This window comes from Diaporthe batatas (assembly GCF_019321695.1).
Source record: "Diaporthe batatas strain CRI 302-4 chromosome Unknown Contig00002, whole genome shotgun sequence".
In the NCBI taxonomy this organism is placed as follows: Eukaryota; Fungi; Ascomycota; class Sordariomycetes; order Diaporthales; family Diaporthaceae; genus Diaporthe; species Diaporthe batatas.
The window spans coordinates 385,516-397,640 of record NW_025408549.1 but is presented as its reverse complement, the minus strand read 5'-3'; the positions used below and the strand labels follow the sequence as shown (position 1 = coordinate 397,640).

The 12,125-nt window shown below is 58.9% G+C and overlaps 5 protein-coding genes across 5 annotated transcripts; 2 read left to right on the top strand and 3 right to left on the bottom strand.

The window, feature by feature from the left end:
• The first annotated feature begins 2,463 nt into the window (after positions 1-2,463).
• KVR01_001754 (uncharacterized protein) lies at positions 2,464-6,752 on the top strand. Its single transcript, XM_044783708.1, has 4 exons — positions 2,464-3,581; positions 3,711-3,772; positions 3,835-4,687; positions 4,749-6,752. The coding sequence occupies exons 1-4, from the start codon at positions 3,487-3,489 to the stop codon at positions 5,047-5,049; spliced, it is 1,311 nt and encodes a 436-aa protein (XP_044649709.1). The 5' UTR covers positions 2,464-3,486; the 3' UTR covers positions 5,050-6,752.
• KVR01_001734 (uncharacterized protein) lies at positions 5,824-7,766 on the bottom strand (the record flags this gene model as incomplete). Its single annotated transcript, XM_044783027.1, has 3 exons — positions 7,490-7,766; positions 6,880-7,386; positions 5,824-6,818 (listed from the first exon to the last, which is right to left on the bottom strand). The coding sequence occupies exons 1-3, from the start codon at positions 7,644-7,646 to the stop codon at positions 5,824-5,826; spliced, it is 1,659 nt and encodes a 552-aa protein (XP_044649689.1). The 5' UTR covers positions 7,647-7,766.
• Positions 7,767-8,129: 363 nt separating this feature from the next.
• On the bottom strand, positions 8,130-10,012 carry KVR01_001379 (uncharacterized protein). The gene is made up of 2 exons (XM_044790065.1): positions 9,193-10,012; positions 8,130-9,087 (listed from the first exon to the last, which is right to left on the bottom strand). The coding sequence occupies exon 2, from the start codon at positions 9,057-9,059 to the stop codon at positions 8,310-8,312; it is 750 nt and encodes a 249-aa protein (XP_044649334.1). The 5' UTR covers positions 9,060-9,087; positions 9,193-10,012; the 3' UTR covers positions 8,130-8,309.
• A 266-nt stretch (positions 10,013-10,278) lies between these two features.
• KVR01_001280 (uncharacterized protein) lies at positions 10,279-10,967 on the top strand (the record flags this gene model as incomplete). The annotated part of the gene is made up of 2 exons (XM_044791737.1): positions 10,279-10,335; positions 10,437-10,967. 2 exons carry the CDS (start codon positions 10,279-10,281, stop codon positions 10,965-10,967), a joined length of 588 nt encoding a protein of 195 aa, XP_044649235.1.
• A 579-nt stretch (positions 10,968-11,546) lies between these two features.
• KVR01_001494 (ribosome biosynthesis protein LTO1) lies at positions 11,547-12,080 on the bottom strand (the record flags this gene model as incomplete). Its single annotated transcript, XM_044785953.1, has 1 exon — positions 11,547-12,080. The coding sequence occupies one exon, from the start codon at positions 12,078-12,080 to the stop codon at positions 11,547-11,549; it is 534 nt and encodes a 177-aa protein (XP_044649449.1).
• Positions 12,081-12,125: the final 45 nt, after the last annotated feature.

The window sequence follows — 12,125 nt, the reverse complement described above, 5'->3', positions numbered from 1 at the left end:
GGAGCATTGGCCAATGATGTGACCGACCAGCCTCGGCCTTCCAGATCAAGATCATCGACCTCGACGGAAAGGCGGTGGCGTGCGCATATCAATCCGGGAACAGGGTGGCCGTGATACGCAAGATGAGAGGGCCACTTTTTGTTCATTAGGCTCGTGGCAGCCACCACTGGAATGCCCGGAGTCGTCAGCTACTACATGGTATTGACTTGACATGGTGCAGTGGATGCCACTCTGATGATTGCCCTGCCATTTGAAGTGAGCAGGGGCTGGAGGGCTGTTTTCGCCATCAGGATGGATGCTCGCAATAAAAAAGCAGAGTGTTCTTGCCAGGAATTCCAGGGAAAAGGAGGCCGGGTGGTTTACACCAGACCACGGTGGAGCCGGGCATGCGGGCCTGGCGTGCAACTGCCTCTCTCTGTACCCGGTACACTGTATGAAGATGGACGGTTGTGACGGCAGTATTGGTGTCCCGCCGCCGCCGGGCGCGTTGAGTTTGTGCAGACTGGGGATTTGGAGAGCCGGGCAGGCGTGGCAGCGTGGCAGCGTGGCAGCGTGGCAGCGGTGTTCTGGTGTTCTGTGTTGCACTCTACTCCAACTCGTGTGGCCACCTCGAGGGAGCTAACGCGTTAGCTGCTGCAAGATGGGCGCGGAGCTCTCGTGTTGGTGTCGTCCGGGGCCAGGCTTGAACTGCCTGACTGCTTGATTGGTATGCTCTAGCTTTTTCTGTCCTCTGCAGATTCGTAATGCTATCGCATTGCCAGCTCCTGTCAGTCAGAAAAAGTCACGCACGCTGGGATGCAGGCCGGATCGTGATTGGCCCAGCAGTTTGCAAGAGTTGCAACCGTGATCGTGATCGCGGGAGTCTTTTGGCCGCAACAGAGGCGCGTACAATGTCAAGGCAGTCCGTGACCTCCAAAGCCCCCCTTCGGCCTTGCTTTTGCTCGACATGTCGCCCGTGGATGACCAGGAGGAAGGCCCTTCTCTGGCGTCATCGGTGCTTACCCTGAGACAAGCCCAGGGAGCGTGTCGCTTCACCTCGGCGGAGGAATCCTCACCTTCGGTAACATCGTACCGGATATTGGCCAGGCGAGAGTCGTATTTTGCATGATGAACCACTCATGAAAAGGTCTGGATAGGCATGGCCAAGATTGCGGGCAGATCAGGCTAGGGATTGAAATCAACCAGGCCGAGCCTGGCTGGCCTGGCCGGCCTTGCCCAAATCCAACTCCCCGTGAGGTGTGGACTGATAGCCTGGGAGCTTAAAACTTGGCAGCCAAAGTGGGTGTGCTTCATGCGAGGCCTTTTGCGGCGCAATGTTGGCGCCATGACGGTTGTTGAGCTAGCGGGTCTAGCCTACCTGCCTGCCTGCCAGGCCTACCACCTGCTGCTACCACAGTGGGAGGGAAAGAGCATTTCGTCTGGCAGACTGGCAGGCTGGCAGATAGAGCTCTTGATATGGGCCATGGACAATTAAGGATGCGACTTGTGAGGATCTCAATGGAAACAGAGTGCTGACGGGGGGTGCCAATAGTCCAGGGGCAATGGCACGAGCGGCCAATGTTTGATGGGAGCAATCTCGCCAGTGTGATTACGGATCCAGTCTGGCCTGTCTGGTCGCATCCTTGGGTTGGAGTAATCAATTACTGCCGAGGAAGGCCCCTTGGTGGTCGACGACTCGACAGCAGGTTATCATCGAGCAGTCTGTAGGAACAGGACTTGATAGACAGACAGCCTGCCCGTGAGGTGCGTGCATAGAAACAGATGTGCCGGACTCGTCGTGAAGCGAGCGCCGCTTCCGGTGTGCGCACTCTCCCAGGCCCATTGTTGTGGCATGGAAATGGCCGTAGTTGGGACATCTGTGCACCTGAGGTCCGGTCCAGAGGAGTTGTTCGCAGAAAAGAGGAGCCATGACGCGGTCATGGGCCAAAACAGTCATTGTGGCTAGGCGGCCAGGAGGCTGGAGATGGGACGACGACGTCTTCACACCCAGCCACGCCACGCACGGAGCCACGACACCTGGGCACCGACACCTGGACACCGGGGCGGGCGGGTGGAGATGCTGCAGCCTCGGGCGGTGATGACGACGGTGAAGCTGTGTCTTTGGCTGCGAGGGTATACATAGCAATATGATAGATATATCCATCGCGAGAAGAGCAGAGCAGAGCAGAGCAGAGTGTGTGCGTCGCGGGCTGGCTGGTGCACAGCACCGTGCCGAGTGGTCTCTCTGGATCAACTGGTTTGTCTGGGAGGTGGGCAGGTGGGAGGTGTTGTCCGCTGGGCAGGGGTGGATGGTCCCGGCAACCCCCCTGTCGGAGCTCCACTGGCCAACCGCAGCAGGACGGTACCTCGTTCCTGGACGCACACCCCCACAGCTCGGGGAGGCCTGCGCCAGCCAAATTGGCGGCCGTCACAGGCGAGGGAGCAAGATGTGAAGAGAGATTGAACGGGGGTGACTGTACGAGGACCGAGTACCATCGGCCCCGGCTCCTCATTAGCGCCTCTAGATTGAGGGTGCAAGTGGGCTCCCTGGCTCCCCCCTTCGCTGTTTCTTCACTTGATCGGCCCCTAACACAGTATGGTGCACCATACCAAGGTACCCAGGTACCCAGGTATCTAGGTACAGTAGCAGGAGCAGTCATGATCCAGCCATCCCCGTCCCCGTCCCCAGCCCAGCCCAGCCCAGCCCAGCCAGTCTCGCCGTGCTCCCAATCTGCCCCGGCCCTCCCCCTTCCCTCTTTTTCCCTCCGAGCCATACCTGGACTGCTACGCTTTAATCAACCTTTTTCCCCTTCCTCAAACATCTTCTCACAGTCTCCCGTTTTCAATTCTCCTTCACGACACTCGCTACTGTCCATATTTTCCTTGGCGAAGAGAGAAGCATCCTTCCTCCATCTTCAGTCGCTCGTGCTTAATTGGATCCGGTCTGATCGCCCTCCTCGACAAGTCTTTTTTTTAACGGGACAAAAATCCCCGACAATTTCTCTGGAATTCCGCAACTCAAACAACCACTGGAATATCCCATCTTTCGGTAAGTTCTCGACTCTTGTCGGCCCTTAGAGACAAGTCTCATTGCTCCCGTCCACTATCCTCCATTGCACCCACCTGGCCTGCCTATGCCGCCCCGACCCCAAAACCTCGTGTGATTGGCAACGGCGACCTGGGCCGTCAACAAAAACAACAAATCCACCGCTGCCCAACGGCCCTTGACCTTGACACTCGAAACTACGACCTGCGATTGAACACTCTGCCATCCGTCCATCGTCATTACCTCGAACCCACCGCCCCGACGACAAGCCACCTTGTGGAAAAGGAAGCGTCGAGCCGGCCGGTTGAGGGAAGTCCCGCCAGCTGTGCCGTTTGCTTGCCAGTTTCCTGGGGAAACGGACACTACCTAGGCGGAGAGAAACATACCTGTCACCTAGCAACCGTCTTCTCTATCCATCCGTTTGCACCAGCGCCTCCCCGAGACTCCCAAAACATCACCGAATGAACATCGCTACCATCTGGTCTCGTCTACTCGGCCCCATTTTGGTTTCTTGGATTCAGTACGAGACGCACTCCAATCGGCTCGGCAGAGCAAAGTAAACATCAACAATCATCATTCGACTCATTCGGCACTCGCCTCTCACCTCTCACCTCTCCATACCACTGCCACATCTGAGCCACCATAGTCACCAGGCGAAGAGGTTGCTAATCAATTATCCCCACAGCCCCAGCAAAATGTTCTCCAAGCTGGCTCTTTCTGCCCTCGCGGCGGCCACTGTTGCCTCTGGTGAGTCTGAGAATCGCTTCCCGCAGTGTAGCAGCAATGTGGTTACTGACAGGTCTTCCTAGCGCAATCTTCCGCCTGCACACAATCCACCTTCACAATTGGCTCCGCCGCCGAGGCTACCGCTCTGTCCAGCTGCAGGACGCTCAAGGGCGACGTCCTGATCCCCGCCACCTCGGACCCCCAGATCTCTCTCAACGGCCCCACCTCGATTGACGGCGACCTGACTCTGGAGAACAATGGTCAGATCATCACCTTCGGCGCCGAGCAGCTCAGCTCCATCTCTGGCACTTTCAGACTCGCCAACGTGACCCTGCTGTCCACCCTCAACATGCCTGCTCTGACCAGTGTTGGTACTATCACGTGGCAGTCCCTCCCCGCTCTGAACTCTCTGAGCTTCTCCAGCGGTATCAGCACCGCCAAGGAGGTTACCATCTCGGACACCTTCCTGCAGAGCCTGGACGGTATCGATCTCGAGTCGGTTGGCACCATGAACATCAACAACAACCGCCGCCTGACCAAGTTCGACACGTCGCTCAAGAACCTGTCCGAGAACCTGAACATCCAGGCCAACGGTGCTAAGCTGAGCGTTACCATGCCCAACCTCGTCTGGATCGCCAACATGACCATTGCCAACGTCACTGAGTTCTCTGCTCCCTCGCTCGAGGTTGTCAACGGTTCCGCCAGGTTCGACTCCAACTACTTCGAGACCTTCGCCGCCCCCAACATGACCTCCACCAGCGGCGGTGACATCTCCTTCATCAACAACCCTGAGCTCACCAACATCACTTTCTCTGCGCTCAAGAGCCTCGGTGGTGCCCTTACTGTCGTCAACAACACCCGCCTGGAGGAGCTTACCGGGTTCCCCGAGCTGGCTGAGCTTGGCGGTGCCATCAAGCTCGGCGGCAACTTTAGCAAGTAAGCAACCAAGTGTCTGAACCCCGAAGCTGGAAACCAGTTACTAACGTCTCCCTCCTAGCGTTGAATTCCCCAGCCTTGAGGACGTCAAGGGAACCTTCGCCCTGTCTTCCACCAACGACATTAACGATGCCTGCACTGAGCTGAAGAAGAACGCCCCCGGCTCCCAGGGTGGCAACGGTGTCATTCAGGGCAAGTTCACTTGCACGTCCAACAACGAGAAGGCCAACACTGGCAGCACTGCTGGCGACAGCTCCACCGGAGGAAGCAGCGGCAACTCTAGCAGCGCCGCCGTCAACGTCCACGTCAACTCGGCCGTCATCGGCCTGAGCTTCGTCGGTCTGTTGGCCCAGCTGCTGTAGGCTGGTTCTCGCTGTTCGTTGAAATAGTTCAGGTGGTCATGATGTGTGGTATTTCTACAGGGTCAGGGTAAACAAACCGGAGGCGTTTTTCTTTTAACCAATTCCCTGGATGATGGATTTGTCCTTTGTCCGCTGTCTCGTTGTTTTCAAGTCTCAGCATGCACAGTCATCCACAGTCGCGCGCGGAATACGGAGTCAAGCTTGTTATGTTCACCGGGAACAAAAAAACCACACTAGACTAATAATTTCTCCTTTACCCCCGACCCGTCCGAAACGCATCATGGTGTTCTCCTTGTAATGTGTCAAGATTGTCGACCGAGTCCTACGTGGATCAAGTCTCGCTTGGCCGGCTTCTCAATGCAGGGGCACCTGGCTGAGGTGGATATGGAAGAACATGTAGCTCGTGGTGCATAATGCCTCGGATTGTATGAGGGAAAGAGCACGCCAAAACATAAAATCCTGGAGGGGATCGACAAGAGGTCAGAAAAGACGGATGGAGGATGGGTCATCCAGCAAGAGCTTAACAATGGCTTCTTCTGGTCTTGACAGGTGTTGGACATTCCTACTTAGCAAGAGCCCCACCAATCCATCTCATTGGTCCCCTTCACAATGCTTTGCCTCTGTATCATGTGCCTGGTCCCAGAGTTGCTCTAAATGCGCATGTCGTGCCACAGGGTTTGTTCTTGGTCTGTATATACAGATCGTGGATATGGTGATCCAATGTATCAATCCCAAGTCATTATCCCCAAGCAGCCATCTGTCCGTTCGTCCGTCCTAGGCATACTCGCCCTTCTCGAATTTCTCGGTGTCCCAGAAGCGTGCCGCAATCGAGTTTCCGTTGAAAACGCGGCCCTCGAGAGCGTTGACAGCCCTCAGCGCTGACACCTGATCGGTGAACTTGATAAAAACTTGCCTGCCTGCCACGTCGATGTGCAGCCTCTCTACACGGCCGTACTTGTCGCCGCACTCCTCGCCAATTTCCTGCCCCAGCCCTTCCTCGACCTCCTCCTGCAGCGATGGCATGTTCTCGAGCATGTTCTGCAGCACAATGACCTCGGACATGGGACCGAACTTGCCCGCATTGGCTTCAGCCGCCGCCGAGCCTGACGCCGGCGATGGGTCCTTGGCGGCTGCGGTCTTGCCGCCGATGATCCGGGCGCGGTTCGCCGGGTCTACGTAGCCGCCGCCTTCGGCGTCCGGCCGCTTGCGCCGCTTTTCTACTTTCACCTGCAACGGGTTGATAATGCCGCTGCTGTCGGCGCCGAGCCCGCTGCCGGCCGTCCAGCCATACTTGGACATGAGGCGTTGGGCGAAGCCCTTCTGGCCTGGTCGGTTTGAGCGCGATGTGTCGCCGGCGCCGTCGACGTCGGGCATTGGCTGATCGGTGGTGCTCTTTTGGCCTGCCCCCAGGCCGGTGGGAGGGAGGTCAATGTTGTCTACGTCCATGTCGCCGCCGCCGTCGTCTCCTCCTTGCTCCTGTGCGGGTGGTTGAGGAGGCGCTTGGTAGCGGACAGGGCCGCGAGAGATTGTTGCAGTTTCTTTTGGTGGTGATTGCGGTGGAGGGGGGGCTGAAGGTGCCTCGGGAGGCGGCGGCGGCGGCGGCGCGCCTAAGCCTGACAGTGCGAGGCGGCGGGCGTAGGCATCGTCGCCTGTAGCGTCGTCCGGTACGGTCGCAGCAGCAGCAGCAGCAGCAGCAGCAGCAGGTGAGGCCCGAGGAGGCGACACTGGCGGTGGCGCGAAAGAGTAATCTCCCGGAGGGGCAAATTGACCTGTCGGGGCCAGGCTTGTCAGCAATGCTATAGTCATTTGGGCGCTCGTGGGTGAACTCACTGCCCATGGCAGGCCTCTCGTCGGCGTCCGAGTCATCGTCACTGTCGGAGGTCCCTCTCCTCCTCCTGCGGTGAGCGTACAGGATGGCCTTCCACTCCCGTACCTCCCGTATACGTTCGTCGCTCTTCATGTACTCCTCCACATTGGTCGGCCGCGAAGGGTCGTAGATCTCGTCCCAGTCCGTCTCCTGGCGCTGGTTGTCCCCCTGCTTCTGCTGCTTCTTCTTCTTAGCCTTGCGCCCACCTCGCTGCCGCTTCTCGGTGGCCCCAGTGCCATACATGTAATCATCCTCCTCGGTCGCAGCCCAGTCGGCAAGTGTACTGCGTTGGGTAGGAGGCGCTCCCTGGCCAGGCGGTGGTGTTGCGGTGGCGTCCCTGCTGTCATTGGTGGCATTTATCCTCGAGGTATCCGGGACTGTGGAAGATGGGGGTATCGACTTGGGAAAGGAAGGTTTGGCTGCTTTCTTCTGAGGTATCTGTGGCCGGCGAATTGGCTGGAATCGCAAGGCTGAGAAGACGGGCACACATTTTTAGTTTGGTTGGTTGACCGAATCCACAGTGTCGTAGCCAGCAAGGATTCCGCAGGGGAGATGGGTGGAATGGTTGCTTACCCTGATTGATTTCCTTCTTGACGGCATCATCATCCTTCTTTCCGCCATCGTAGACCACCGGCGCGCCGGACACTGTGGCCTGGGAGTCGGCCTTCGGATCGAGCAGGTTGGCGTAGAGCGACAGGCCGCCCTTTGGAGGCGGGGGCGGCGCTGCCATGCCGCGTGGAGACCTGAGAAAGCTGGATCGTTCCAGTTGTAACTGGCCCCCTGCAGATCAAGCCTTTGCAAAGGTGTCTGGCATGGGAAACGGGGAGAGATTGGAAAGATCCCATGCAGCCTTGTGGTGTAAGGCAGGCCTGCCTCGGGGAGCTGGGGCTGCAGCTTGGCGGGGCCCCTTGCCGACCCGTATAAGTCCAACTGGCCCTAGCTTCACACGGCTTGAGCAAGTACCCACCTGCTTGTAGGCATGTACACAGTTTGAAGCTACCGAATCGCAATCTACAAAACCACGAGGTTTACCTGTTTGCGTGGGCGGAAAGTCTTTAGGGATTTCTCCACCGGGCTGAGGAGTTGTCACCCAGCAGGATCTCTGGGGTGTATGTATATGGCTGGGTATGGGAATACGCAGACGCGAACACTTGAGACATGGCAAGCGATCTCGGACTCCCCGTTGCGATGCTCACTCTTACTCCACAGAATCTTTCAGAGAACAAAATAATTACTCATCACTGGTGCTCTCCTCTCGAAATCAACACACAATAAAGATGCCATCGCCGCAAGCAGTCACGCTGTCTGTCTCGTTGAAATACCCAACCGATGCCATCCCCACGGGCCATCACACGCCGGCATGATCCCGGCATTTTACAGAATCCGGCACAACCTAGTCCTCCTTCTTCTCTTCAGTCCCCTCGGCTTTGGCCTCCTCGGCTGCCGAACCGTTGGTCTTTTCATCCTTGTCCTTCTCCGCCTGTTCCTCGGCAGCAGCCCCGTTAGCAGACTCGGACTCGACAAGCTTCTTCACGGCATCGACTGTTGCGGCTGGTCCGCCGGGCTCGGCCAGCAGCACCTTGCCCTTCTTGTCCACCGCAAAGACGCCCCTCTGAGTACCGCTGGGAGCTTTCTTCATGCCAATGGCACCGATGAGGCTCGCACTGGGGTCGCACAGGAGAGGGTATGGCAGCTTCTGCTTCTCCTTGAAGGTCGTGTTGCTCTTGGGCGAGTCCCTGGAGAGCCCGTAGATGGCAAGACCGCCGGCAGTGAGCGGCTCATACGAGTCACGGAACAGACAGGCCTGATTTGTGCAGCCCGGTGTGGAAGCCTTGGGGTAGGTGAAGAGCACGACACCAGAGCCCGACTTGTCGACCAGCTGGGCCAATGTTGTAGTCTCGCCGTCGTTGGTGGCCACATCGCCGCCGAATGAAGCCAGGTCGATGGTGTCGCCAACCTCGGGCTTCTTGGCAGGGGCGGACGCCTTGGCTGCTTCAGCGCCATTGGCCTTGGACTTGGGCTCAGTCTTGCCCTTGACAGCCTCCTTGACCTTGGCGGCAGCTTTGGCCACCTTGGAGGGCTTCTTGGCCGGCGGCTCCGGGGGCGGAGCTGGAGCCTTGCGCTTGCGTAGTTCAACGGGCATGTTTGGCGCCTGGGGGGCCCCGGGGGCACTTGGGAGGGCTGTTAGTTGCGGATCCGACCTTGACGACCATCAAGAGTCATCGGACACAGAGTGAGATGACGACCGGAGCTCTCGTGGGCGGCCAGGGACGTACAATCTGCGGAGAAATGGTGAAACAACCAAGTGCCGTGCAGGCGATTGGGCGACGAGGGGCGACGAGGGCCGTGGATGGAGCTGGGACGGACGGGCAGGAATCAAAACAAGAACAAACAGAGGGCAGAGGGGAGAGGGGAGAGGGAGAGGCGCTGGGCCAGGATGGAGCTGGGGACGGGGACGGGGACGGGGACGGGATGGGAGGTCAATATAAGGAGGACGAGGTAGGATGGGATGTCGTCTTGCACGAGCTTCGACCAATCAGGCCGGCGGCATGGGGGAAGCTCTCACACTATCAGCCCTCCGAGAGTTCGGGCTCCCCTGAATCGCCCATCTGGCCCAGCTTGTCCTCCGAGCGCTGTTAAGGCTCAGTCGACTCCACGGTTCCGAGGCTAAAAGGGCCCAGCCCAGCCCTCGCCTTTCCCTTCCTTTCCCTTGTTTTCTTGTCCTGCTGCTGCAACTGCGCACTGCGCACTGAGCAGCCAGCACCCTTGTCACTGCACATGTCTGCCCGTTGCCGCTAGTACTCCGTATCCGTAGACAGCGCAGCCGCCCATCAAGCCCATGACACTGATGGGCGAAGCCCGCATCCGAGAGTTTCATCCGAGACAGGTTGCCCAAAAGGAGACCCCAAGCCAGTCCGTGCTAAGGCTGCAGGACGTGGTCAAATGTGCATCTCTCGCACCTTGTCTGCATGGCTGGCTACCTTGGCCTTTGGTGGTAGGACGGGCAGCTGGGGCAGGACGGGCCATGTCAGAGCGATGAGCCGTACCTGGTAAATACCTACCTACCTACCTAGGTATGTAGGTACCTACTCATCGGCGAGCATAGGTTGGACGGTGGGGATGGCCATACTGTAGCGTACATGCGGAGGTACGGAGGTACATACATACCAGCGACGGCCGCCCGGCTAAACCACGGACCATGCCGGCCGCCTTCCAGCCAATCCCGTCCCGCTCAATTGAGAGCCGCCTCTGCTCGCTTTGGTTGTGACGCCCTCTCCTTCCGAGGCCGACTTGCGCCTCGACATTTCCACAACCCCCCCTCCCCGCGGACACCCACCCACGTCTCATACAACGCCTGCATCATGGCCTCCAAGGCTGTAGCGAAAGTCGCCGCAGGCGGTGCCATGAAGCTTTCGTCAGTAAGTCGACCGTGCTGACGCCGCTCAACCTTTCCCTCCCAGTTTGCCCTCGCCCATGCACACCGCGGACTGACCGACGCGGCCCCCTTGGCCCTCAACAGAAACAAACCCTCCAATCCGCCGGCATCTGGGAGCGCATCCGCCGCTCGCTTGCAATCGATCCCGAGCGCTCCAATGGTGTGCCCCTCAACCCACACTTCCGCTGGCCCACACCTGGTGGCCAAGACCCTCTGACCTACGACGACCCGGTCACCCGGCCCGCCGGCGACATCGCCGACAACCCGTACTGGAAGCGCGACGTCCGCCGCAACTACCCCCGCCTGTCCGTCGTCAACCAGGCCGACACCGTCGCCCTGCTGACGGTCGGCAACGCCGCGAACCCCAAGGTCGAGCTGATCGGCGAGGAGGGCAGCAAGGCGATCGTGGCGGCCGAGGCCGAGGGCCAGGAGAAGGGCCTCGCCAAGGTCTTTGAGGAGAAGGGCGCCGAGGCGGCAAAGGACCTGCTCGTGGACGGCATGCCCCCGCTGCTCAGCGGGCAGAGCTTAAAGAAGGGCTCCTGGGATGTGCACCCGTGGGAAGTCACAGAGGATCAGGCCTACCCTGCGAAATACCCTTGCCGGACCTTCCACTAGGCTCTGTCGATGGGCCACGGGTCGGAGGCTTGGGCAATGTACCAATTTATTTTAACACTGGCGGATCAGATGAATGGCATAGACATTCAATCAGAGAAGTAACGTGTCATGTCAACCTCGACTGCCGTGTCTCGAGGCTTCTCTTCAACGCCTGATGACATGTAAGCCGGGCTGTCATGTAATCTACATCCGAACCCAGAAGTGAACAGTGCGCCTATGGGCAGTGTGTGAGACAAGCGTGCCGCTGTGGACTTGCTGCTACCTCGTGCGTGCCTGGTGGAGAAGTTGTCGACCCAGCACACCCTGCACACCTAGACAATCTGTGATTGCCACCAGGCCTTTTCCCGTGGCTGGAATACTGCCGTTAGTAATTACAACCCAGCCAGGGTGTGTGGATCTGGTGTTTGGTGTTTCCACTCACAAAGGCTGGGGCGGCACTGCCATTGCGTCGCACACCCCACTTCCAGACAGTAAACAAGTCTCCGTGGACAGTCTCGAGCAGAGTAGGAGGAGGCGGTGGGGGATGTTGGGGATCTCTTTGAGTCCCTTGCGTGCATCCGCCGCGCGGTGTTGCAGTCCTCAAAAGCTCACGGCTTCCTTGGACGTCGAACCAGCCGGCGGCGAGGCCTGGTTGCCACCAGTGGTAGTAGCCTTGGCAAGACTGTCGTCGTTGGGCGCAGCGGCAGCATCAAGGCTGGCATCCTCCCCGACATGCCTCTCGATGACCCTCGCCTTGCCCTGGGCCCTCTTGACCCGGTCGTCAAAATCATTAACAGCACCGTCCGAGTTCTCCGTGGACAGGGTATCAGGCTCGACGAGCGCGTGCAGCATGACGATGTTCTTCTCCAGCCTCGCGCCGCCGCCACCCAGGACAGGAAGCGCCTGCTGCCTGCAGTCCTGCTGTTGAGCCCGCGGCAACCTGTTGGCCCAGACGATGGACCTGCCGTGCAGCCTGCCCGCCTCGACAAACTTCTCGAAGCCCTTCTCCATGCCAAAGGCGCGGCCCTCGATGCGCCCCGCGCGGTCGCCGTCTGCCACGCCCTGCTGGTAGCCCTCTGAGTAGAACTGCTCCTCCAGGTTGAGCAGGTCATCGAAGGCATCGTTGGCGGCCATGTTGTCTGACGGCCTGGAAAGACAAGGTTCAAATGAGTTGGGGGG

Excerpts from the sequence above, each read along its gene's own strand:
- KVR01_001379 (XM_044790065.1), bottom strand. The coding sequence starts at position 9,059 with ATGCCCGTTGAACTACGCAAGCGCAAGGCTCCAGCTCCGCCCCCGGAG.
- KVR01_001754 (XM_044783708.1), top strand. The coding sequence starts at position 3,487 with ATGAACATCGCTACCATCTGGTCTCGTCTACTCGGCCCCATTTTGGTT. Across the intron at positions 3,582-3,710 it reads AATCGGCTCGGCAGAGCAAA|CCCCAGCAAAATGTTCTCCA; the intron begins GTAAACATCAAC and ends TTATCCCCACAG. Across the intron at positions 3,773-3,834 it reads GGCGGCCACTGTTGCCTCTG|CGCAATCTTCCGCCTGCACA; the intron begins GTGAGTCTGAGA and ends AGGTCTTCCTAG.